The sequence below is a fragment of the Pelophylax lessonae genome (genome assembly GCF_965119305.1).
Source record: "Pelophylax lessonae genome assembly, chromosome: 3".
Classification (NCBI taxonomy): Eukaryota; Metazoa; Chordata; class Amphibia; order Anura; family Ranidae; genus Pelophylax; species Pelophylax lessonae.
The window spans coordinates 331,006,517-331,033,790 of NC_138770.1; the positions used below are offsets into that span (position 1 = coordinate 331,006,517).

At 42.3% G+C, this 27,274-nt stretch overlaps 1 protein-coding gene across 4 annotated transcripts in view; it reads left to right on the top strand.

The window, feature by feature from the left end:
• MLIP (muscular LMNA interacting protein) overlaps positions 1-27,274 on the top strand; it is a 444,758-nt gene that overhangs the window by 273,287 nt on the left and 144,197 nt on the right. For 2 of the 4 annotated variants that reach the window (XM_082250226.1, XM_082250227.1), the window contains exon 9: positions 7,466-7,510. The exons of the other annotated variants lie outside the window; for them this stretch is intronic. In XM_082250226.1, coding sequence (XP_082106352.1) covers positions 7,466-7,510 — 45 coding nt within the window. The remainder of the gene's footprint in view (positions 1-7,465; positions 7,511-27,274) is intronic. 4 annotated transcript variants of the gene reach the window in all.

Consider the following 27,274-nt stretch of genomic DNA (forward strand, 5'->3'; position numbering starts at 1 on the left):
TTAAAGCCTGTTGTATGTCAGAGCTGGTGGGAAGGTCGGCACATACATACAGCCTCCCCCAGACTCTGACTGGCGTTTACAAGGTAAGAACCTTATTTTAAAAGGATTTATTGGCGGTTTTTGCTCCATTTTGAAAGACTTGGTACAATGTGTGTTCCTTTATATCTAGCTGTGGAAGAATTTTCCTTTCGCCTTCTGTTATACTGATCATGGACGCCTCTCCGCCCCCTTGTGGCCAGCCCGCTCATACCAGGTATGTGCTGGGCATTTAAGGGGGGGGGGAGAAGGTCTCTCTGTTTTCTCTTATATATCGCTACATATGTCTCTCTCCAGCTCTTCTAGGTCTGATCAGCAGCCTAGCGCACGCAGCGATGACAGACGTTCAAAGTCGCATTACCGACACTCCTCATCTAGGTCCAGGCGTAACTCCCCCCCATAATAGGGGACGTGATGGCAAAACTTCTGGTTCAACACATCATGGCCGTTCTGAGCACCCGCACGGGAAGAAATGCTGGGGATGTGGTACCATAGTAACGGATGGTTCCTCTCTGTGTAAACCCTGTTATGCCCAAGCCACGGGTGAAAGGGAGAAGTCGGACCATCATATTGAGGAAGTGGTGCGCAGAGTCCTCAAAGACTCTCTAGCTGAGTTACAGAGGCCGAGTACTTCTGCAGGGCCATCCCGCTCTCCGGAAAGAGATCTTCTGGTTCAGGATCCTTTTGAGTCCTCTCAACCCAGCCATCCTTCTATCCTTCCGTCAGAGTCCGAATCTGATTCAGATGACTCCGGTTCAGGATTTGAGTTCAGCCAGGTCTCCCCTCTTGTGAAGGCGGTGAGAGAAGCTCTTGAATGGGAGGACCCAGCTGTCTCCTCCCCAAAACAGCGAAAATATTTCAAGCAGCTATGCAAAGAGCGATTGGACTTCCCATTTCTAGGGGAACTGGGAGATATATTTACAGAAGAGTGGAGCAAAGTGGAAAGGAAAAATTCTCTGACCACAAAAATGGCGAAGCTGTATCCATTTAAACAAGATAAGGTGAAGTACCTGGAATCTTCCCCAAGTGTGGATGCAGCTGTGATGTGTTTGGTCAAGCATGTCACCCTTCCAATGGAGGATACAGCCTCTTTTAGGGATCCGTTGGATAGGAGGATCGACGCTGATCTTAAACGAGCATATCTTTCGGCCGGCATGGCCTGTAAGCCAGCTTTGGCTTTGGCTACGATTTCAAAGGCCATGGAAGTCTGGATTAATGCCCTCGAGGGCACCCTTGGAGGAGTTTCGGAGGAAGTGCTCCAGAGCTCCCCAATCCAGGAGCTCAAGATGGCTGCGGGTTTTCTGGGGGAGGCGTCTCTAGACACCATTCGCCTTTTGGCTCGAGTTATGCTGGCTTCGGTTACGGCTAAACGCGCCCTTTGGCTTAGGCCTTGGGTTGCTGATGCTGCTTCCAAACAGGCATGGTGCCGAATTCCCTTTGAGGGTTCTTCCCTCTTTGGGAACAAGTTGGATGCAGCCATAACTCGGGCCACGGGTGGAAAATCTGGTTTCCTCCCTCAGGATAAACGCCCAGGCGCTCAGAAGCACTCTTTCCCGAGAAGACAAACTGCCAATCGTGCCAGGGAAGCACGCAGCTACAAGCCAGGCAAGTCCTTCGGAAGAGGTTGGAAGTCAAGGCAATCCACCTTCCAGAAAGGCTCTAAAGGCTCTTCGTCCGGTGACCGGGAGGCCACCAAATCCTTTTGAGGTTGGGCCCGTCCAGGCCTTCCCGGTAGGGGCCAGGTTGCTCCAATTTCGGGATGTTTGGGCGGCCTCGATTCAGGATCCCTGGGTGTTAAACATTGTGTCCCAGGGACATTCGTGGGCGTTCGACAACGCTCCCAAACCCAGGTTTGTTGCAACCTCACTTCCTCCTTCGGCAGAGAAAAAGAAGATTCTTCTTGCCTACGTGGACTCCTTACTGGTTCAGCGAGCTGTTGTGCCAGTTCCCGAGGCAGAACGAGGTTTGGGAGTCTATTCACCTCTGTTTCTCTTCCAGAAGAAGAACGGCACCTGGCGTCCGGTAATAGACCTCACTTATCTCAACAGGTCGATCCATCAAGAAAGGTTCAAAATGGAGTCCCTAGTCACCATACAACATTTGATTCTCCCAGGAGATTGGTTGGCATCGATCGACCTAAAAGACGCGTACTTCCACGTTCCTGTGGCAAAAGAGTACCATCAGTTCCTCCGGTTTGCTGTAGGTCATGCTCACATGCAATTTACGTGTCTTCCCTTCGGGCTCTCAACTTCGCCTCGCACGTTCTCGAAAACTTTGCTGGCAGTTGTTGCTCTCATCAGGACCAGAGGCATCAGATTGCATCATTATCTGGACGATCTCCTCCTTCTGTCCTAGGACAAGCATCAGTTACTCTTACATCTGGAGCAAGTGACATCTACGCTTCAGGAATTCGGTTGGATTCTGAATCTAGAAAAGAGCCATCTGGTGCCTACGCAGTCGCTGGTGTTTCTCGGGGCACTGTTCAACACGGAGAAGTGCACCATTTCCCTGCCAGAAGAGAAAATTCCTGTAGTCCAGAGCAGGGTGTCTCACGCTCTCGCTGCCTCTCGTCTCACTGCTCGTCAGTGTCTAAAGGTAGTAGGGACGCTTGTAGCCACCTCGCCTATGGTGAAGTGGGCTATGTGGAAGCTGAGACCCTTCCAGAAGGGGTTTCTCCAACAGTGGACGACGGAGAATTTGTCACAGGTTATTCACCTGACTCCATTCATGAAGGGATGCCTTCCCTGGTGGTTACGCCATACAAATCTGACCAACTGCCACTCAATCGCTCCGATTTCCTGGATAACGATAACCTCCGATGCCAGCAATACCGGTTGGGGAGCCCACTGTCTGACCGAAGTGGCACAAGGCAGATGGAACTTCCCAGGTCACGGAGTAGTGTCCAACGTTCTAGAACTTCGAGCCGCCCTCAAAGCACTCCAGGCTTTTCACCATCTAACACAGGGGGCTTCAGTGCTGTTAAGGATGGACAACACAACGGCAGTGGCTTATGTCAAGAGGCAGGGAGGAACACACAGTATGTCTCTCCTCCAAGAAACAGAACCGATCATGACATGGGCTCAGCATCATCTGGCCAATCTTTCAGCGGTCTTTGTCCCGGGAGTGTTGAATGTGGAGGCAGACTTCCTATCTCGTTTCCAACTAGACAACAACGAGTGGTCCCTCCACCAAGAGGTGTTCAACTGGGTGCTGTCCCTGGGGATTTCCCCCTTAGTGGATCTGTTTGCGAGTCCACGCAACAGGAAGCTTCGGAAGTACTACACGAGATTCAGAGATCCTCAAGCTTTCGGAGTGGATGCCCTCACGGACAGGTGGAACTTCCAGTCTGCTTATGCCTTTCCACCAGTGCCAATAGTACTCCAATTCCTGCGGAGACTGAAGATGGAGGAAGTAGAGATCGTGGCAATAATCCCCTTCTGGCCCAACAGGCCATGGTTTCCCCTGCTGTCCCTTCTGAGCTTCAGGGATCCAATCCCTCTACCTCTCAGGTCGGACCTTCTGTCTCAGGGTCCTACTCTGCACCCATGCCCTGCACAGCTGCAACTCAGGGCTTAGTTTTTGAGAGGGGGAGGTTGGAAGCTCTCGGATGTCCAGAGGAGGTGATTCCGACTCTCATGAGTTCAAGAAGGCCCAGCACCAACAGGGTATATGAAAGGATATGGGCCAGGTTCATGAGTCATCAGGCCCAGGGGTCAGGTCCAGTAGGTACACCTACTGTTGAGCAGATTTTAAGTTTCTTGCAGTCTGGTCTGGATCTGTCCCTCTCGGTTAGTTCTCTCCGGGTGCAAGTATCCGCCATTTCAGCCTTTACCGGAATTCAGTGGGCAAGTCATCATCTGATTCAGCAATTTTTTAAGGGAGCAGTCAGGCTTAGGCCTCAGAGAAGGCCAAGATTCCCAAAATGGGATCTTCCTTTAGTTTTGGACTTTTTTTCTTCAAAGGATGTTGCTTCCATGTCTGTCAAGGAACTTACGTTGAAGACAGCATTTTTGGTGGCCATTTCCTCTGCTAAGAGGGTCTCCGAGATACACAATCTGGGTCACAAAGAACCTTTTTTGACCTTTTTTCAAGACAGGGTTGTCCTTATCCCTATGCTAGGGTCAAATCCAAAAGTGACCTCTGTCTTCCACGAAAATGCTGAGATAGTTCTTCCCACCTTCAGAACTGATGAGAATTCTTCAATCCATCCTTTAGACGTGGGCAACACTCTAAGTCAATATTTGGAGGCCACATCCTCCTTCCGCCAATCGGATTTCCTTTTTGTTCTGCTACATGGCAAAAAGAAAGGAATGCGTGCATCTTCCAGAGCAGTGGCTGCGTGGATCGTTCAGGCTATCCAGTGGGCGTATAGAGCAAAGGGCTTGGCTCCTCCAGAGGCGATTACAGCTCACTCTACAAGAAGCGTCGCTACGTCTTGGGCAGCTTCCAAGCACGTCGCACCTGACGTGATCTGCAAGGCAGCATCTTGGTCATCTGTTAATACTTTTCTTTCCCATTATTGTTTTGAACCTGCTGCTTTATCTTCCGTTAATTTTGGCGTTCAAGTCTTGTCAGTTGACAGTGCCAATTAAAGTTTCTTTGTTCAGCATCTTCCCACCCGGGAGTGTATAGCAAGTTATTTCCCAAACGTATGCTGCCATGGAGTCTGTCAGGAAAACGGAAAATTGATATCAAATACTTACCGTAATTTTCCTTTCCTGATGGACTCCATGGCAGCAGGAGTCCCCTCCCAATTCCTGAGTAGGCTAGTTACAGAACACTGATGCTGAAAGGGAGCAAAGATTTATGGGAGTGGGGTCCTATGAGTTAGGAGAGGAGGCGGGGCCTACCCAAACGTATGCTGCCATGGAGTCCATCAGGAAAGGAAAATTACGGTAAGTATTTGATATAAATTTTCCGTTTTTTTTCATATCCTGCACTACTCCTAAAAACTAGTCAAATAAAATTATATTATTTTGAATCACCTTAGAAAATGTAATTTAAAGATAATTGCTTTTTGAAGAAAATTATTTATTACTTATCAGCACTGGTCAAAAATAAAATATTACATTTTAATGTGGTTATATATCTTATAATGGGATAAAATAAAACCCTCAGTTTTTAGTTCAATAGATTTTTTTTTTTCAAATACCTTATCTGTTTATTTTTTTTATTTACAATTGTAAGTTATTACTACTTCTAGTTAGTGTACTCTTAGAGCTTTCAAGTATATAGCATACATGAGAAGTGACAGAATCCTTCAACAGGAAAAAAGTGAATGTAGAGGAGTTCAGGTATATATAGCCATCATGATAATTTCTTACGGTGTTAAGGATCATTTTATCACCCTGGAAAAAAAATAAATCTTTAAATTCCATATTTTCACTGAATACTCAAGTAACACCCTAACACAAGTTGAACTTAAGAGCATGTTGCATTCTTGTTGATATAATGGTTTCAATTAGGGAGAAGCTGATAGTTCTGTTTCAACCACAGTTCAAAACAAACTTTGTTTGGGCGTTTGAATGCTGAACTTTTAGCCTGTTAAGTGAGAGCTGGATGTCATATATATATTAGTGTTTTTTCTACTGCAGCTATATATGACAGCTTTCTTCTTCCTCTGTCGAATGTTGATAAGGAAGCATTTGATGTTACCAAACTCAAATAGTTTGCTGCTTAGGAATCCCTAGTCATGGAACAAAGGTGCACAGATAGAAGCTGACATTATTGCCCAAATATGGCCACAAGGCCCTTGCTTACATTCCATTGGACCAGGCTTGTGGGAAAGATATCCTTATACTCATTAACATGGGTACAAAATGCTTTGCCAAATGGGGGCTCCATTTGACAATGTACCCTCCCTATTTTGAGGGCATGTGGTCTACTATGGTTCAGAGCAGGGAGGTGGGGGGGGGGGCACTTTTTTTTCAGACTCTGATCCACAATTTACACAGCATTTATTTCTTTGTAAAATGTCAGTTTTGTTTTAGTAGGTTGTATACATCATTTAGATGCATCACTTCACAGGCAGGTTTATGTTATTTAAAGGAATTTTGCATTTTTAATGTTAAGCACTAATTCAATCACATACTGCAAATATTTTTTTTGTAAAAGTTGTGTCCACACCATCAATACATTTGTTTGACAATCCCTTGCCTATTAGCCTAGAACAAGGCCAATACTGTTTTTTATCATTCAGCTTCCATAGATTTCATTGAGGTTCAGGTTTGGCACCTGAACTTTCCTTAAGTTTGTGAACTTTACCCTAAATCCAAATCCCTGGGCATTTGGCTCATTACTAGTGTCTATTAATGTGCTTGAAAGGCAAAAATAGTGTACACCGGAAATATGGGTCGATACAAGCCCTGCACCAATCTGGGTTGTTTCTCACCGTGGACAATCAATCACTCAGCTCTTGGCCGATCTGTTGCAACAGCCTAGTACAGATGTCTAATTCTGAACAAACTGACCCCTACATTGGTAATTAGGTAAAATTGCTATATTAATATGTATACTATAACAATGGATATGAGTTACATTTCCTGAAGATTGCATTAATATGCTTTTCATATTGTTTTTAAAGAGAACCTAAAATCTGTAAGCTGAGCACAAACAGGCAAGAAGAAGGCAAATGACCAGTCACCAGTATTGCCTGTATTCTCTGTGCAGCTGATTTTTTACCCATCACTAACTTTGCATGCTCTGTTTTGCACTGTGTCTCTATATTGAGGCAGCCGTCTTGGTTGAGGCACGGCTTTGCTTCCTCATATCAGAGCATTCAGTAAGAATAAAAATTAACATCACAGTAGTGACATCATCATCAGATCTCACTCTAAGTCATCTGCGACTAGAGGTTTTGATTTACCAAAGGAAGTTGTACTTTGCAAGGGAATTTTCCCAAAGCTTAGTGAAGGAGGTAAAGCTCTGTTAATGTCCATTATCCAATCATGTGTAAGCAAACATGTTTTTTTTTTTTCATTTTCCTTGCACATGATTGGGTATTCTTTGCAAAGTGGAATTTCACTACATTCACTTAGCTCTGGGGAAAATTACCTTCCACAGCGCAACTTCCCTTGAAAAGTGGAGCCCAACAAGTCACAGAAAGCAGTGCCTTAGATCTCACATTGCAGATATACAGCAAAAAATCTATGGACGCAGAGGTGTCTAGACACACTCACATACAAGGAGTGCACTGTTATTTTTCAAGAGGAATTCAAGACAAAGTATACATTTTTCAGGGTACTGCTTAGATACAAATAACATTTCTTAATATTCACTAGAATATAGCAAATGTTCACTTCAGTTCTCCTTTAGAAAAGAAGTCTGATTAATGTTTTTTTTTTAAAGACACTGTGCTGTCTATGCGTATCTTTTCATATACCCCTATTTGTTTTTAACATTTTGTATTTTGCTTTGTTTATTTGCTCAGATACTGAGGTCTCCACAAAAATCAACTGGACGAGAGACAAAATACGTAAGTTGTTTGCCTCCATTAAAACAAAAAAAGTTTGTGTGAAACCATAGAAGGTTTTTAGTTTTCAGCATAAATTCTCTCAAAATGTGATCCTATCTCTATATATTACAACCATCTCAACCTAAAATCATACGACATGTGATATTGGATATAGTGTAATCTTGTTAAAAACTATTTGTGCTATAAAATTTTTTTAAAAAGTCACATTTTAAAAAACTGCACTTTTCACTAATGGTGCACAATCACTCCTTTGGTGAAATCCCAGTTCATTCAGCACCCATCCCTTCTCTTATACTCTGACGGACAGCATGCACCCATCATTTATCTCAACTCTATGCAGCACGTGAAGGCACATGCACATCACTGCAAATGAAGAGGTGAGCTTATCTTTATGTGAGTGGTTCACTGCCTGGGTGTAGTGAAAGTTCCATCAGAGTTATCTTACATTAAAAAAAGATTACAGACTTATTTTCTCTTACAAAATAAACATGGAACATAATAGAAAAAAAGGGGTATTTTAGACCATTCCTGCATAATAAATGAATGTATATTTTTTGGATATTATGCTTAATTAAGCAACAGATAATACCACTACATTTTAGAGGAATCTTAAAACTAAAACAATTACTGAATCATTTTCATGCTGTATTACACAACCTATAACATAGAGTAGTAAAGCAGACCTACAGTATATTGTTTTACTCCCTTTATCATGCCTTACAATTTGGATATATATATATATATATATATATATTTTTTTTTTTTTTTTTTTGTGTGTGTCTGTTGTATGCAGCAGTTTTGTCTAAAATCTAGGTGGTCTTTAGCAAACAAACAACGCTTGCTTATTTAAAGTCACCACTCCACCAGGACCACCATTAAGTCATTCAGCTGCAAGTGCAGGCAACTCCAGGATATATCACTCCCCTTTGAAGCCTGCTCATGTAAACAGGAAGCTGCACACTCCTCTCCAATGGGCTAAGCACAAATTTAGACACTACTACCAGCTTCTCTTAATATTCGCTCCTTAGTGTAACTTACAGTAATTGTAGAGGAAGAGGACATGGGAAAATAGGAGTATATAGATGTGTATATATGCTAGTGATGGGCCAAACACCCCCCTGTTCGGTTTGCACCAGAACATCTCAAACAGGGAAATAGTTCTAGCGAACATGCAAACTCTATTAAAGTCTATAGGACATGAACATGAAAAATCAAAAGTCCTCATCTTAAAGGCTTATATGCAAGTTATTGTCATAAAAAGTGTATGGGGACCTGGGTACTGCCCTGAGGGACATGTATCAATGCAATGCAAAACATTTCCATATTTCAATAAGCCCCCGACATGCAGACCCCCATAACCACAGCCCAGGGTTGTGGGGAACCCCAAAGCACCCTCCCCATGTTGAGGGAAAGTGGCCTGGTATGGTTTAGGAGGGGGGCACTCGTTGATTCCAAAACTCTGACCAGAGGTTCCCCTTCTTCAATGGAGGATGCCCTTAAAATATCACTTGAATGCTATGGTTAGATAAAGGGTTAACTTAATTTGAAACTTTTGGCTTTGTGCCAATTTTACAAAAACCTTACCAGAGGTTCCCCTTCGGTTATGGAGGGTGCCCCTAAAATACCACTTAAATGTCGTAATCAGATAAAAAGTTAATCTACTTTAAATCTTTTGGCTCAGTGCCAATATGGTTCAATTGTCACGTTAATTGCTGTAACCCTTGATGTCCAAAAATTAATTCTATAACTGTTATAGGAACAAAGATATTTACATTTAAACCCCCCCCCCCCCTGGCAAGTAGCCAATTCTGCACAGAGTCTCCCCTATGCATAGGAAACTACGGGCAAATGTTTTTCCTGATAAAACAGTGTTCTTATCCACTATTACTACGCTCAATATCAATAAATGGCAAAATGCCATGTACATGTCTCAATCGCACTTAACTTTTGCACGCAGCAAACCTAATTAAGGGCCTTTAAATAACAGAACACATAGGAACTCAAGACATGACACACATGACATTACTGACTCATTATGGGAGGCTTAAACCATCAGAATGAACCCTGTCGCAGGGTCCCAGCGTCAAACGCGTTTTCCCTCCTCCCGGGGGGGGGGGGGGCTCCTCATGCAGCAACACCTGCCTGCACTAATGTGGCCTATGCGAGAGGGGTTCCTCCCCCGAGCATTCGTGCAAGCATGCACTAACAAATGACTCCAAGGGGAGTTCTCATCTGTGACAGTATTTCCCTTCTGACCGTCTCGTCACCCTACCACAAGCTAGAACACATATAACAAAACAGGCAGCAGATATAAATTATACAGGTTCCTTGTTAATAGAACTTGGGCAAGTTACGTTACCTGTCTTTGCTGACCGCAGGTAGCCGATGCTGACACCACAGAGATAACCAATCACAGAGACAGGGTGTACAGGTAAGATTTTAAAATATGTCTTACCGTATATTCAGAGGTGATCAGTCTCTGCCCCTCATCTGTGTTGATTTCTCTCAGCTTTCTCTTTATCGGCTACCGTTGGACAGAACCCAAGGTCCCATCTGGGGTGCCAAATGTTTTGGATTTGATTTGATTTGATAAAACAATCCGGGATTATATCTGCCCCTGGCCTAATTTCAGAATAGTTTGTTTCTGTCTTTATTTGTTTCTCTTTTGTCTTTGTAAAGTCTCAAGAAATTAATTCCAGGAAATAGTCATATATAATACGTATAAGGGGGTCATTGGATGATTGGAGTATCTATGTGTCTAGGCTTTTCTTCTAGGACATGACGAGGTCTTATTTTGGGTGTAGTCTCTCTGTCTGGGTCGCCATCTTGGATTCCATGAAGGGAGGGGTGATCTAGCTGCATTTTTAGTAAGGTAGTAAATGCAGCAATACCATATATATTATATATATATATATATATATATATTGTGAGGGATTAGCTCGGTGGTAAGCGTATGGGTGACCCCTTTGGGGGTGCGTTTACACAAATAGATAGCCGGGAGATGGTTGCAAACAACTGCAGGCAGCAAAAACATCCAAAATAAAATAAAACAGAAAATAAATCCTTGCCTCTGTGGGCGGCTACCTTCACACACACTGGAACCTACCTAAGAGTCTGTCTCCAACCTACTGTTGGAGCAAACTTTGCTGGTCCCACAGCAGACACTCAATAGTCCATTTTTATCCTTTCCATAACAAATGTCCATTCAACATGTCCCTTTTCCTCTTCATATGGAACATGTCCCTTTACTCTTCACATTGAGATAATTTGTTTTCTCACCTTGAGAAGTCTTGAGAAGTCTTCACTCAGAAAATGTCCATTGGTTTCCTTTCACATCCCGCTTGTTACCCTCCTGAGCGCACATCGCTTCAGGAGGTCTACCCCATGCTCACACAGCGTTCAGGGGGCACACGTCTGTCTGCCTTCCTCTCCCAGCCCACACGGCGACAGGAGGCAGCAATCCATTAGACTTTCTTTGGACAATTATAGAGGCCTTCATTTCCTCATTCTGAACAGCTGAAGGCCTTTCAACTTCTTTACACCTTCCTGCTGCCTTTGGCAGCCGACACCCTATAGTAATTAGTGAACTTTCCAAACAAGGTGGGAATCTGTCTCCTCTCTGTGACTACATTCCCAGATTTACCTGACTTCCTGTCACATACCCCCCCCTCTTGTTTCAACCCTAGGGTTGGGACACAGATTTCCAGGCACGCATGTGTCAAGCACTGCTGACTCTCACTGATAAGCCTCCTATTATCCTCAAGCTTCCGAATGAAACTGTTTCTGTCATCTTCATTGACAGATTTCTCATAAACGTCACACAGTTTGTCTCTCATCTCATATACACATTCCTCAACTGCATTTTTGGCATCATTTTTCTCCTTCTTGTTTCTGTCATCTTCATTGACAGATTTCTCATAAATGTCAGACAGCTTGTCCCTCATAACCGTCTGTCCAATCCACTATGGAGGACCGTGATCCATAGGCAACTCAATTGGGCTAGTCTTAATGTCTTCAACATTCTTGAGCCGCCTCTCTCTGCAATCAACAAATGATTTCCACAACACTTTGAGAACCTCTGCTTCACTTGGCTTTGTTCCAAGTAGGGACTCTTGACATCCCTCTGTGACTTGAGTTGCCTCTCCATACAGCTGTACACAATCATTGACTCTTTGTTTCTTGAGCTTAGCTTGCTCTAAGATGCTGTGCAGAGGGCTTTCCAATTGAGACAACAGGCTGTCACACATTTCTTCAAAGTGACCCCTGTTCCTTTTCCCAGAGACATCAATATCATTCACCAAACATTTCATATTCATAGGCAGATCTGAAGCATTTGCACTCATCAACTTCTTAAACTGTTCGCCCTCCTGAGCGAGTCGCAGTAAAGGCCTACTATTTGATTTGATATTCAGTTTATATTTCTCGCCAAACTCTTCACAGAAGTAGCCAACCAGAACATCATCAAATTTCCTTCCACCAACATAGGGGTCAAAGGCAACACATTTGAACCCAGCGATCTGGGTGGTATCCATTATAGACCTCCTCTCTGCATCAGTGAAGAAGCATGGAACTGCAACACATTCTTTTACAGGTTTCTTCAATGCACTTTCTGCTGAACTATTTGACCACTCAAGGTCACCTAGTTCCTTTTCTCTATCTGAATTCCACATGGAATGCATCTCAAGATCACGATCAAACTTCTGCCACCTGTCTTTCACCAGTTCCATTTTAGAAATATTCCCTGAAAGGCACTTGAAATTCCTTTGCTTCACGTTTTCACCAACAGCCTTAGTTTTCTCCACTAGGTGGCGTTTGCTTTTTTCTCCCAGATTTATATCACTTGCTTTAGTTTTCTCCGCTTTAGTTTTCTCCACTAGGTTTTCAGCCTGAACTGAGAAATCATCACATTTCTTACACAGCTCCTTTGTTTGCTGAAGTTCTAATGATACATTTTCCAATGCTTGAAGTTTTTGAAGGAACGGTTTACTCCAAAGGGGTGATTCAAGCCACATGTCATCACATTTCTGAGGCTCACTCAGGACAGACCCCAAAACTCTGATCCTTTTAAAAACTGTATCAGGCACACTATCCCCTCTTTGGGACAGATCCTCTGTTGCCTGTAATTCCTCTTCCAGTTCCTGCAACGGAATCTTCATCTCTTCTACTTGCTGTTCTAAGACTCGCTTAGACTCTTCTAGCTCCTGAACGCTTTTCACAACATCATCCTTGGAGCTGACCAATTCTTCCATTTCTGTATGCAGCTGTTGGTTAACTCTTTCTAGTTCAACCTTACACTCTAAAGCTTCCTCCAAGGAGTGAGCCAAGAACAGGGCTTTGCTCTCGTTATCACGCACCTCCGTTTTTACACGGTCGCGTTCTTCTGCATATTTTGCAGACACCGTCTTCTCCTCACCAAGCATCTGATCAAACTTCTTTTTCACATCTTCAACACACTCTAATGAACCAACGCTTTCTTCCATGCGTTTTTTCATATCCGCTATCTGAGCTTGCAATGTTGCGACTTGCTCTGATAGGTTTTTCTTTGCTTCCTCCTCCTCTTTTAATTGTTCCAGGAAGCCATTTTTCTCATCTTCCATTTGTTTGAGCTTTGTACTAAAACTCAGCCTTTGACACCTCTCTTCCTGTAAGAGTTCCTGCGTGTCTTGCAGCTGCGATTCCAAGATAGAAAAATCTTCCGCAATTTCTCTAGATTTGCTGTCTGCTTGAGAAAACTGATTTGTAACATTGTCCAGCTCAACCTGCAATCGGTTTGCCTTCTCTGACAGCTTAGCACACACTCGGTCACCTTCTGACACCTTGACTTGCGATTCCAGAAGCTGTGCCTCTACTTTTTTCCTCTTATGTTCACAATCTCCTTTTCCCTGCATAAGAGCTTTCACCTCATTGGCTAGCTTCTGGGAATGAGAATGTAATTCTGCCACACAGGCTTCTTTCTCCTTTAGCTGCTGCTGGAAACGTTGGGCTTCATCTTTCCAACTTTCACAGTCTGCACGTAATTCATCTACCACATTGCTCAAAGTGGTGAGCTCATACACAGTACTCAGTAATTTAGCCTCTCTTTCACTTTTCTCGTTGTCGCTGAGAGACAATGTCGTTTTCAGAGCGACATTCTGTTCCTGCGACTCCTGCATGTCTATTTTTGTAACTTCCAAACACTGAAGACTTTTTTCCAGCTGATTACGCAACTCCAACATTTCACACATACTTTGCTTCTGCAAAGTCTGAATTTCACTTTCCTTTTCCATGAGGATGGTATCTTTTTCCATTATAGTCTCTCTGCGTTTGTGCAACTCGGAAAAAAGAAGAGCAGTGGATTCTTCCCACTGGAACACCTGAGCCTGCACGTTTCTATGCTCTATCCTAAGCAACTCCAGGGCTCATTCCTTTTCTTCCATTTTCCATTTCAAGGCATCCAACTCAGCCCTGCACACATACTCGGTTTCCTCCAAACCGATGACCTCCATTTGCTGCTGGCGTCTCTGTTTCCAGCCTGCCATGCTCTTTTGGTGAGCCTTTTGTTGAGCTGCAAAGCTCTGCTGTTTCAGCATCTCCCCCATTTTGAGTTTACTTTTCATCTGAGAACGTCTCCATAGCAGTTTCATTTGTCCCAGTGTTGCTAGGGACAACAACCTTCCTCTTTAGTAGACTGTCTTTAGGCATGGATGGGGCTGGTTCAGATGGTAGCATCCCCTCCATCCATAGAATCCGGTCTCTCATTTCCGCGATCCTTGCATTTTTTCAGGCGTTTTGATAACATCTTCAATAACTCCACAAACAAATTTTTCACAGTCCAGCAAAAAATTTTCAGACCACTGTCTCTTTAACACATGTCGTTTTTCTCTCTCTTGCAAGATCTCTTTTACTGCGCACACAGTTTGTGCAGTCCCTTGCACCAGACACAACAAAGTTCATCAAAAATTTTGAGACCCCTGTCTCTTTAAAACATGTTTTTTTTTTTTTTTTCAGGATCTTCTCTCCTGCACACATAGATTGTGCAATCTCGTGCACCAGATAAAGTTCATCAAACATATGCACTTCTTTGCAGGGATCTCTGCTTCTGCCCACTGCATACCTCCACCATATGTGAGGGATTAGCTCCGTGGTAAGCGTATGGGTGACCCCTTTGGGGGTGCGTTTACACAAATAGATAGCCGGGAGATGGTTGTAAACAACAGATTGGTTTTTTCATGCACTCCTTTCGAACCAACTGCAGGCAGCAAAAACATCCAAAATAAAATAGAAAATAAATCCTTGCCTCTGTGGGCGGCTACCTTCACACAAACTGGAACCTACCTAAGAGTCTGTCTCCAACCTACTGTTGGAGCAAACTTTGCTGGTCCCACAGCAGACACTCAATAGTCCATTTTTATCCTTTCCATAACAAATGTCCATTCAACATGTCCCTTTTCCTCTTCATATGGAACATGTCCCTTTACTCTTCACATTTGAGATAATTTGTTTTCTCACCTTGAGAAGTCTTCACTCAGAAAATGTCCATTGGTTTCCTTTCACATCCCGCTTGTTACCCTCCTGAGCGCACATCGCTTCAGGAGGTCTTCCCCATGCTCACACAGCGTTCAGGGGGCACACATCTGTCTGCCTTCCTCTCCCAGCCCACACGGCGACAGGAGGCAGCAATCCATTAGACTTTCTTTGGACAATTATAGAGGCCTTCATTTCCTCATTCCGAACAGCTGAAGGCCTTTCAACTTCTTTACACCTTCCTGCTGCCTTTGGCAGCCGACACCCTATAGTAATTAGTGAACTTTCCAAACAAGGTGGGAATCTGTCTCCTCTCTGTGACTACATTCCCAGATTTACCTGACTTCCTGTCACAATATATATATATATATATATATATATATATATATATATATATATGTATATATATATATATATATATATATATATATATATATATATATATATATATATATATACATAAGGTATGCATCATAATGTGAAATAGGCATTTCACTATAACCATTATTAACCCTTATTACATCCATTACAAAGGTATGCTGTGGCATACAAGCTGTCAATAGCAGATCCTTTAAGAGCTGTAAGTTGTGAGGTGGGGCCTCCATGGAATGGAGTACTCACTGATGCTTATTTGGATTGAGATCTGGAGAATTTGGAGGCCAAGTCAACACACCTCAAACAATTCTTGAATTCATCAGAACAGGCCACATTCCTTCATTGCTCTGTAATCCAGGTATGATGCTTATGTGCTCATTGTAGGTGTATTTGGCTGTGGACACAGGTCAGCATGGGCAACCTGACCAGTCTGCAGCTATGCAGTCCCATATGCAACAAACTGTAACATACTGTGTCTTTTGACACCTCTCTGTTGGAACCAGCTGTTATGTTTTCAGCAATTTGAGCTACAGTAGATCTCCTATTGGATCTGACTACATGGGCCAGCCTTCTCTCCCTATGTGCATCAGTGAGGCTTGGCTGCCCATTACCCTGTCGCAGTTCACCCATTTTCCTTCTTAGGACCACTTTTGGTAGGTCCTGAATACTGCAGACCAGAAACATTCCACAAGAGCTACAGTTTTGGAGATGCTCTGACCCAGTAATTTAGCCATTACAATTTGGCCCCTGTCAATTTTGCTTAAATCCTTAGTCTTGCCCATTTTTTCAGGAACGACATGTTCACTTGCTGCCCAATATATCCCACCTACTTTCAGATTCCATTGTAACAAGATAATTAATGCTATTCACTTTACATGTCAGTGATCATAATGTTATGATTGATTGGTGTACATTACCCCATGTTTATTATCGGACAATCTGACATAACGAAAAACATCAACCATGGAGTTTGTGCATCAACTTTTTAAGTTTGACTTATAAATTGAAGCAAACCTCTAGGGTAATTCAAGTCATCATGATTAAATTCTTGGCATGTCACAATTTACATTAACAATATCATTAAACAAATGTAACTTTTATTATTAAAGCAACCCTAACATTAAAATAAGTCTTCCAAAAAACTGTTCTTTGCAAAAAGAAATGCAACCTCTCATGTTGCCCACATTGCTGATCTCTGCAGTAAAGCAGTCAAACACTCAGAGATCCTGTAGGATGTAACACTGTGAGCAGTGATGATTTTCTGGCACTCTGCTGTGTGCTGTGGTTCCTCCTGCTGACCCCTACGCACCTACAGAACACAATGTAGTATATTGTGAGTGTCATTTTATACAGTGCCTTGCAAAAGTATTCGGCCCCCTTGAACTTTGCGACCTTTTGCCACATTTCAGGCTTCAAACATAAAGATATAAAACTGTTTTTGTGAAGAATCAACCACAAGTGGGACATAATCATGAAGTGGAACGAAATTTATTGGATATTTCAAACTTTGTTAACAAATAAAAAACTGAAAAATTGTGCGTGCAAAATTATTTAGCCCCTTTACTTTCAGTGCAGAAAACTCTCCAGAAGTTCAGTGAGGATCTCTGAATGATCCAATGTTAACCTAAATGACTAATGATGAAAAATAGAATCCAGTAATCAAGTCTGTGTGTAATCAAGTGTGTGTAATCAAGTCTCCGTATAATGTGTGTAATCAAGTCTCCGTATAAATGCACCTGCACTGTGATAGTCTCAGAGGTCCGTTTAAAGCGCAGAGAGCATCATGAAGAACAAGGAACACACCAGGCAGGTCCGAGATACTGTTGTGGAGAAGTTTAAAGCCAGATTTAGATACAAAAAGATTTCCCAAGCTTTAAACATCCCAAAGAGCACTGTGCAAGTGATAATATTGAAATGGAAGGATTATCAGACCACTGCAAATCTACGAAGACCTGGCTGTCCCTCTAAACTTTCAGCTCATACAAGGAGAAGACTGATCAGAGATGCAGCCAAGAGGCCCATGATCACTCTGAATGAACTGCAGAGATCTACAGCTGAGGTGGGAGACTCTGTCCATAGGACAACAATCAGTCGTATACTGCACAAATCTGGCCTTTATGGAAGAGTGGCAAGAAGAAAGCCATTTCTTAAAGATATCCATAAAAAGTGCCGTTTAAAGTTTGCCGCAAGACACCTGGGAGACACACCAAACATGTGGAAGAAGGTGCTCTGGTCAGATGAAACCAAAATCAAACTTTTTGGCAACAATGCAAAACGTTATGTTTGGCGTAAAAGCAACACAGCTCATCACCCAGAACACACCATCCCCACTGTCAAACATTGTGGTGGCAGCATCATGGTTTGGGCCTGCTTTTCTTCAGTAGGGATGATCGAACGGTTCGGGTCCACCATCGGTTCGGCCCGAACATTGAGTGTTCGAGGTTCGGCCGAATTTAGAACTTTTTGCCCAAAAAGTTCGGTATTCGGCAACCAAAACCGACCTAAATGCAATGCTTCAGGAAATGGGCTTTAAAAGCTCGTGATTGGACCAGAACCATTAGCAAAAGCCAATTGAGGGGGTAGGAGAATGCTAGGAATGTGATTGGAGTGACTAGGGGGTCCCTAGACCAATCATTAGTGAATACGCCCCCCAGTATATAAGATAGCCCCCGCCATATTCCTAGCATTGTTATACTGGACATGGAAGAGAGTGGAAGCAGTTCTGTTAATTTTACTTTAAAAGTGTCATTTAGCATTTATTAGTGTGAGGAAAGGGATATCTAGTGTAGTTAGAGTGCTCCTTTACACTTAAGTTAGCTTCAAAAATTTAGTTTCTGTAGGGAAAGTGTTAAGTGTAAGGGGACCGTAGTGTAGTGTAGGGTTAACTGACAGTGACTGCTATGGAAGGGTGACAAAACCCTTCCATAGCAGGGTGAGCGCTATAGAGAAATGATCATTTCTCTGAGTTGCTTCGGGACAGGAATATGGCTTCTCACCAGCAAGCATTTTTCATGCTGCAGGGGTTGCCACTGCCAGTGCTTTTTTGAGGACATGTTTGATGTCAGACATGACATCTGAACATGTGTATAGGGGGTATATATACACATATATGTCTGTATATATACCCCTAGACATATATAGGTGTGATAGTAGCAGAAATATATGCTTGCGCTAATTAAATCATTTACAGTAATATATTTCTGCTACTATCACACCTATATATGGCTAGGTGTCTATATACATATAATTATGTGTGTATATATACCACTATACACAAGTTCAGATGTTTTGCCTGCCTCAAAAGAACCCCAAAAAAAATGCCAAAAAAACGCTAGCGTCAAAAAAAAAAATGCCCAGGTGTGTTTTTGCTGGCATTTTTTGGGGGGTTTTGGAGGCAGGCAAAACATCTGAACTTGTGTATAGTGGTGTATATACACACATACATATATTTATATACACACCTAGACATATATAGGTGTGATAGTAGCAGAAATATATGCTTGCGCTAATGAAATCATTTACAGTAATATATTTCTGCTACTATCACACCTATATATGGCTAGGTGTCTATATACATATAATTATGTGTGTATATATACCACTATACACAAGTTCAGATGTTTTGCCTGCCTCAAAAGAACCCCAAAAAATGCCAAAAAAACGCTAGCGTCAAAAAAAAAATGCCCAGGTGTGTTTTTGCTGGCATTTTTTGGGGGTTTTTGGAGGCAGGCAAAACATCTGAACTTGTGCACAGTACCACTATACACAAGTTCAGATGTTTTTCCTGACTGCAAAGAACCCAAAAAAATGCCTGCTATTAAACCGGCAAGGTGTGAAAACCGAGAAGAGAAGCCAACCCCCTGAGCTGAAAGTGTTCTAATACAAACGATCTTTTTTAGCATGTCCAGAACCAGAAAAAAAGATCATATAGGTGTAAAAGGAGGGTCCCACATCCCTGTTCTACTGAAAAATTATCTTTTTTTTTCATAGTTCTGGACATGCTACAGAGCTGAAACTTCACATGTACACTTTTAGACCCCCCAGATACTAAATCCAAAGTCAAAATCAAAAAATCTCTCTTATTTTTTTTTTTTAATAATTGGCTTTTTTATCAAAAATGACAATTTTTAAGAACTTTTTTTTGTGTGATTAATAGTTAATGGGGCATGACCCAGAACCCTAGGGACTTTTTAGGGGGCATTTATTGGGTTTTAGGGCTTAAAAATTGTGTTTTTTGATTACCGAAGTTCGGGTCCCATTGATTTCAATGGGGTTCTGAAATCCGGGCCGAACTTTCGGGAAGTTCGGATGTTCTGGCGAACCGAACTTTTCAAAAGTTCGATCGTCCCTATTCTTCAGCAGGGACAGGGAAGATGGTTAAAATTGATGGGAAGATGGATGGAGCCAAATACAGGACCATTCTGGAAGAAAACCTGATGGAGTCTGCAAAAGACCTGAGACTGGGACGGAGATTTATCTTCCAACAAGACAATGGTCCAAAACATAAAGCAAAATCTACAATGGAATGGTTCACAAATAAACATATCCAGGTGTTAGAATGGTCAAGTCAAAGTCCAGACCTGAATCCAATCGAGAATCTGTGGAAAGAACTGAAAACTGCTGTTCACAAATGCTCTCCATCCAACCTCACTGAGCTCGAACTGTTTTGCAAGGAGGAATGGGCAAAAATTTCAGTCTCTCGATGTGCAAAACTGATAGAGACATACCCCAAGCGACTTACAGCTGTAATTGCAGCAAAAGGTGGCACTACAAAGTATTAACTTAAGGGGGCTGAATAATTTTGCACGCCCAATTTTTCAGTTTTTTATTTGTTAAAATAGTTTGAAATATCCAATAAATTTCGTTCCACTTCATGATTGTGTCCCACTTGTTGTTGATTCTTCACTGTATATCGTGTATATATATATATACACATATATATATATATATATATATATATATATATACGCACACACACACACACACACACACACACCTACAGGTGTGATGTTTTTTATTTGTTAAAATAGTTTGAAATATCCAATAAATTTTGTTCCACTTCATGATTCTGTCCCACTTGTTGTTAATTCTTCACTGTATATCGTGTATATATATATATATACATATATATATATATATATATATATATATATATATATATACACACACACACACATACCTACAGGTGCGGTGGGGCTGAATAATTTTGCACGCCCAATTTTTCAGTTTTTTATTTGTTAAAATAGTTTGAAATATCCAATAAATTTGTTCCACTTCATGATTGTGTCCCACTTGTTGTTGATTCTTCACTGTATATCGTGTATATATATATATATATATATATATATACACACACACACACCTACAGGTGCGGTGAACAGCACTCATAAATCTTCTTGGTGCATGCAATCAGGCGCTCCGAAAGGCCACATATAGAATAATAAATCTGGTTTCCTGCACTTAACATTTTTTGAAAAAAATATATACAAATATTCAAGCAGCAAAGTGTTCCATTAAAACAGTTTTGGGGATATATTCGTTCATGCCCTTCCTCAGGTAGGCTGCCAGGTAGGCTACTAGCTCAGACATTGAGCCCCAGGGGAGAAGTTAGCCATTAGATGAAATGTAGCACATCACAGTCCTCGATGCAGCAATAAGTGAGTCCCATAGTTGGCTAAAACTTCAGGCCTTTATTCAGCACAGGTGATTCAGTCTCTCAGTTAGGCATCACGTATTTCAAAGAAAAGCTTGATGAGAGATGGTGCCGTTCAACAGCAAGACTTGTAGGGCAGGGCACATTTGCTCCAGGGCACCATTTATCCACCCTTTAATGTTAACAAAACCAATCACAGTGCAGCACTTTCACTGACATCATTTTCCACTAGGTCACATATCCCAGCTTTAGGTGTACGCAGTAAAGTTGAGGGCAGGTTCATGAGGGAAGTAGTACAGATGTGTCCTTAAGGGCTAACAGAGTGACTGCAGGCAAATGAGTGAGGTGGTGTTAAGGCAGCACTTTACTCAATTCTTTCACACAGTTCTCTCTCTGTTTCACCATGGGAGAACATCCCCTTCCACACCCAACTTTAGCTCTTTTAGCATTTCTGATTTGGGGCTGTGGAACAGGCTGCGGGATCCACCAGCTTGGAACCTGTCACTCTCTTTTGTGACTCTGCTGTCTCTACAAACTCCTGTCTTGTGTTCAGAAAAGGTGTTATACTTACTTTCCTTGAGGCCTCCCACTTATGTAAATTTCATGCCAGGTCCCTAGAATGCCCTGTACTGCAGCTAGATCCAAGTTGGGATACTGACCACTAGGGAAGGAATCCAGCACACTGACTCTTCAGTATCATGCACCTTCATCACTTCTGCCAAATCACTCATCTCTGGTCGGCTGGCTGCTATATTTTTAAGTCTCCATCCCATAAAAGCTATAAGTTGTATGACCATCCTTATGAGCTAACTTAGCTCTACACATTTATATAGACTTCTCCTTCCCGAACCCTGAAATATTGTGTGACTGCTCTCCCCAGAAAATCCTTCTGAATAAATTGTACTTACAACACCTACTGGCCCTGCATAAACTCAGATCAGGCAAAGCTCTTTATCATTTGAATTCCTTTACTAAAATTACTCTTTGCATGTACAGCATAACATGACTTCACCATTGCTCCTGGTGCCCCCTAATGCCCCTGCCTTGTGAATAGGTCCATACCTTGGTTTGTTAGAACCAGTGCATCACAAGCACAAAGTCCATTTTCTGGGACCCCAGTCGGGTTCCTGCCAAGGGGATGTAGAAGCACAAAGTCCAGTTACATGACAGGACAAGTCCCCTTTTCTCCGACAACTATAATGTCAGGAGGTAATAACACATCTAATGGCATTAAAATGCTGGTGCCCAGTTGGATTCATAGATCTGAAGATGATTCTAGTTCATCTTGTAGAAAATGACAGACAACAATTATTATTAAAATGTTTGTTTTCCAAAGAAAATATGTTTATACCAATTATTGTTATACCAATAAAAAAAACAACCTTTTGCTTCTAACAAATAACCTTTATGTTACTTGAATAAAAAATGGAGATGATGAGAGAGGAGGGTGAAGCACTGCAATTGCTTTAAAAAAAGCATTTGCACTAATATAAACAAAAAAAAAAAACATGTAGTTTTTCAGAACATTACATGAAATCTCACTGTAATATAGCTGACAAAAGCTGGTGGGGTTATAAATATATTAATAGAAAAAAAAAATGCTCTAAAACAGACAAGCTTCCAATTACTCTGAAGTGCTTTCCTTTAGCTGGAAGAGCAATAGACTTGCTATTAATTCTATAAAGGCAGTAAAGATAGACTGGAGATAGATTCTCCATTTTATTACTTACCTCAATATATTAGAAAAAAATAATATCTAGTGTAGAGATATCACCTAGATCTGAAAACATTAACTCACACATTTTTTAAAAGGTTTCAAGGAAATATGAAATTAAAAAAAATAATAATTTAAAGCAATTATAATCATTTTCGGTGATAGATAAAGTGTTTGTAAGCCTAGAAAAAAACTCCATCATGCTCCTGTCCCTTTAAGTCATGAGATATAGCACAGTGCTTTTTCCACTTTCCACCAATTGTCCTTTTCTTTTTGCTACAATACCTGGTTGATCCTGCCCATTCCTGTCTTCGCCTGTGTGTACTGACCATGCTTATCATGGCTGCTTATCCCTGATAGCATGGTCAGAATACATGCCTCTGTCATCCTGCTGTGTATTTGGCATCTCTTCATCCCCCCCTCTCCCTGTCATTCCTATAGTCTATGTGTGAACTGTGATTCCAATCTCCTCCCCGCCCCTTCCCTCTCCTCCTGACTTCATTAAGTATTTTGCTGCAGCTGCTCCTCTCTTTTGGTAAAGTGTAAAGTAACATATTTTATATGCTTTTATCCTCTCTGTTTTAGGAACATATGGACATTGTGTGTTTTTTTTTTTTTTTTATTATAAATGTCCTCCCTCTGCTAGCTTGCATACATCAGAGGGGAATCTCAGGCACTCCACTGTACTCCATAGATCGAAAAGGAGAGTAGAGGGAGGACATGTGACCATGCAGCAGAGCTGGGCAAAGAAGGTATTTAGCTTTATGATTTAAAAAAAAAAAACACACACACTGTATTTAATATGTTCCTAAAACAGAGAAGATAAAAGAATATAATAGATGTGGCTTTACAACCACATTAAATGAATAAACAGATGAGTCTGAAGTTGGGCTATAAACATATAGCACTGCAGATGAACACTTCAGCCTGATTATATATGTGTTGATCTTCAAGCTGAAATCTTGTTTTTTTTTTTCAATAAAACCTTCAGCCTGCATATGGCCCCTGTAGCATTGCTCAGCCCTCAAATTTTCCACTCACCTGCTTGCATTGGGTGAGTAGAAATAAGCTGAGTGTGACTGTGGAGCAGAGGCAGACTGACAATATGGGCACTTGGGTACTGCCCAGGGGCCCCATGAGAGGGAGCCTGCTGTCCTGAACACTCACTCCTATTGGTTCATACAGAAAGGAATGAGGTGAGCAGGAGTGGGCTGACTTGGTGGTGGGGGTGGTGTGTTCATGGATACATCCTGATGATAATCTCACTGCAGAGCTCTCCTAAGACATGGGGGCAGAGGAGCTGCAAATTCCAGCACACTGGACAGGTGCTAGACTGATGCCCTGGGAGCCACTGTCGCTGGCTAGCCAGGTTGCTTTTCACTTTGCTGCTGTGTGAGAGAGGCAGATCAGCCAGTGTGTGTAACGCTCCTGCGTTTTTGTTATAGGCTGGATTTACAGCTGCAAAATCTCCACTCAGTAGTCATGTAGAGATGTGTTGAATACCAGATCCAACTCTCCAGGACTCATCACCTTGGGCCTGTCAGCTTCAACATACAGATATATACACACTCAATGAGATGTTCCTGGAGTGATAGGATGTATATGATAGTATGAAGGTGATGTGCTGAAGGGACAGGTGTGAACAGTGACAAGGATGGTAAGCACTTGATAGGTTTGTACAGGAGAGTTCAAGATGGTATTTAGGAATGCAGATAGGTTAGGCTCATGCCCCTACCTCCATTGCCAGCTTGTGCCAGGACTAACATGTAAGTTTTTGGAACTGTGGGGCTAATCCTCCCTTTTCCTTCCTTTATCAGCTTCCATCAATCACCAGCTTATGCAATGTTCTTATACGCATTTTTCATTGTAGATATGAATCATACATCGACTCTGAAGAAGTGGCATATTAAGTCCACGAAACGCGTCAGTCAATGGATGCTATGATCCAACCCAATACGATTTAATCTATTACTCTTTTTTACTGTGTATTCTGCCATGCTGGCTTGTTCCGAAGCTGTTCTAGGAATTTCTTCCTTTTTTGCCAATTTAGCCATTTGCCATCATGCACCATGCAATATCATGTTTATCATGTCTGTATTTTATGCTACATTATCAAATATGACTTTTCAACTGTGCAAGCCTTGTCACTGCCATGTCTCTCATTCAAAGTCCCAACCCTTTTTTCTTTATGCAATTGAAGTTAGGGATGGAGACGCGCGGCCAATCCCACCGTGCGCCTCATTTAAAGTCCCGCCCTCCCCCCCACTTTGTAACCGAATTAGGGATGGAGAGACATGATTGCCGTGACAGGTCTTTTTTACTATTTACTATATTACATTGACCAGTAGCAAGGGCTCCTTCTCCTTAGCCTCACACACTGTGTCAATAACAGACTCCCTCCGGATCAGTTGGAGGCTCTGTATACTCTAGTTATATGCACAAGTTGAGATATAGTATTTGGATTACCACTAAATACATGTTTGATACATTGTCTGTATGTTTATATGTCGTACTGTGCTTATTAGCAATCATACTCTGATCATTCTACATGGATATCCTGGCTTTGCGGGTTGGTTGGTGGGGATGTCCCCCTTTGTCCCTCCCGGGAGCTGCGATGTGCGCTGTATGTCCTAGCCCTTTCTCCCCCTCTCCGAGCGGGGGATCGGGTGGGCGGAGCCACCGCACATCGGCGTCACATCTTGCGCCGTCGTGCGGTGTCTTGTGACGCCTACACGCCGACAGCTGATTTCCATCTTCAGTGCTCTTAAGGGAGCCGGCTGGACGGGTTGGCCTCTCCGGCCGCTCCCGCGGCTCCCCTTGTTTGCACTGCACGTGACGCTGGACGCTACATGACCGACGGTACTTGGCAGACACACTGCACACTCTCTAGGATACTCCAGCTGGTACTTTTCCCTTCTTTATTTTCTTTTACCTTCATTCCTCTTTTGGGCTACTACTCAGTCCCCTTTCTATCTTATTCACTCCTGTTCCTTTTTGGACCTAATCCCCTATTGGAGTACCACATCTTACTCCCTCCTCTCTTCCATTGGTTTCACATGTTAACTTCACTTTCACTGGCATTCTGTGGTCTCACTCCACCTTTCTACACATTTTCCACATTTTGGTTTCAATGTCTTTGTCCCTCACCTCATTTTGCACCCCTTTTTTTCTTTATTCTCTCTTTATTATTTCACAGTCACCCTCACACACCAATCCATTCACACCCATCCATAATATGCAAGCCAGTCTATACCTCCTTATGATGACACACATATATTTTTTGTTTCTGATATAGATACTCTACACCCATTACCATTTCTTAGATCCAACTTTCCCTTTCCTCCATAGCACACTAGTCATACATTGGTAGATCTATCTACATACCTACTATCTATTGTCATTTCATTTACTTTTGTTGTATACATTTACATATAAATTACAGAATCTACTATTACTTATTTGACATAGATACATTACCATCAACATCTAGACTACTCCTCCACTCAATGCTCTTCTGTGTGTGGTGTTTCTTGCCGATGCCGCTGACCCCATGCGTCCTCAGCTCCCGGGGGAGGCACCTGGGCTCATGCCCCTACCTCCATTGCCAGCTTGTGCCAGGACTAACATGTAAGTTTTTGGAACTGTGGGGCTAATCCTCCCTTTTCCTTCCTTTATCAGCTTCCATCAATCACCAGCTTATGCAATGTTCTTATACGCATTTTTCATTGTAGATATGAATCATACATCGACTCTGAAGAAGTGGCATATTAAGTCCACGAAACGCGTCAGTCAATGGATGCTATGATCCAACCCAATACGATTTAATCTATTACTCTTTTTTACTGTGTATTCTGCCATGCTGGCTTGTTCCGAAGCTGTTCTAGGAATTTCTTCCTTTTTTGCCAATTTAGCCATTTGCCATCATGCACCATGCAATATCATGTTTATCATGTCTGTATTTTATGCTACATTATCAAATATGACTTTTCAACTGTGCAAGCCTTGTCACTGCCATGTCTCTCATTCAAAGTCCCAACCCTTTTTTCTTTATGCAATTGAAGTTAGGGATGGAGACGCGCGGCCAATCCCACCGTGCGCCTCATTTAAAGTCCCGCCCTCCCCCCCACTTTGTAACCGAATTAGGGATGGAGAGACATGATTGCCGTGACAGGTCTTTTTTACTATTTACTATATTACATTGACCAGTAGCAAGGGCTCCTTCTCCTTAGCCTCACACACTGTGTCAATAACAGACTCCCTCCGGATCAGTTGGAGGCTCTGTATACTCTAGTTATATGCACAAGTTGAGATATAGTATTTGGATTACCACTAAATACATGTTTGATACATTGTCTGTATGTTTATATGTCGTACTGTGCTTATTAGCAATCATACTCTGATCATTCTACATGGATATCCTGGCTTTGCGGGTTGGTTGGTGGGGATGTCCCCCTTTGTCCCTCCCGGGAGCTGCGATGTGCGCTGTATGTCCTAGCCCTTTCTCCCCCTCTCCGAGCGG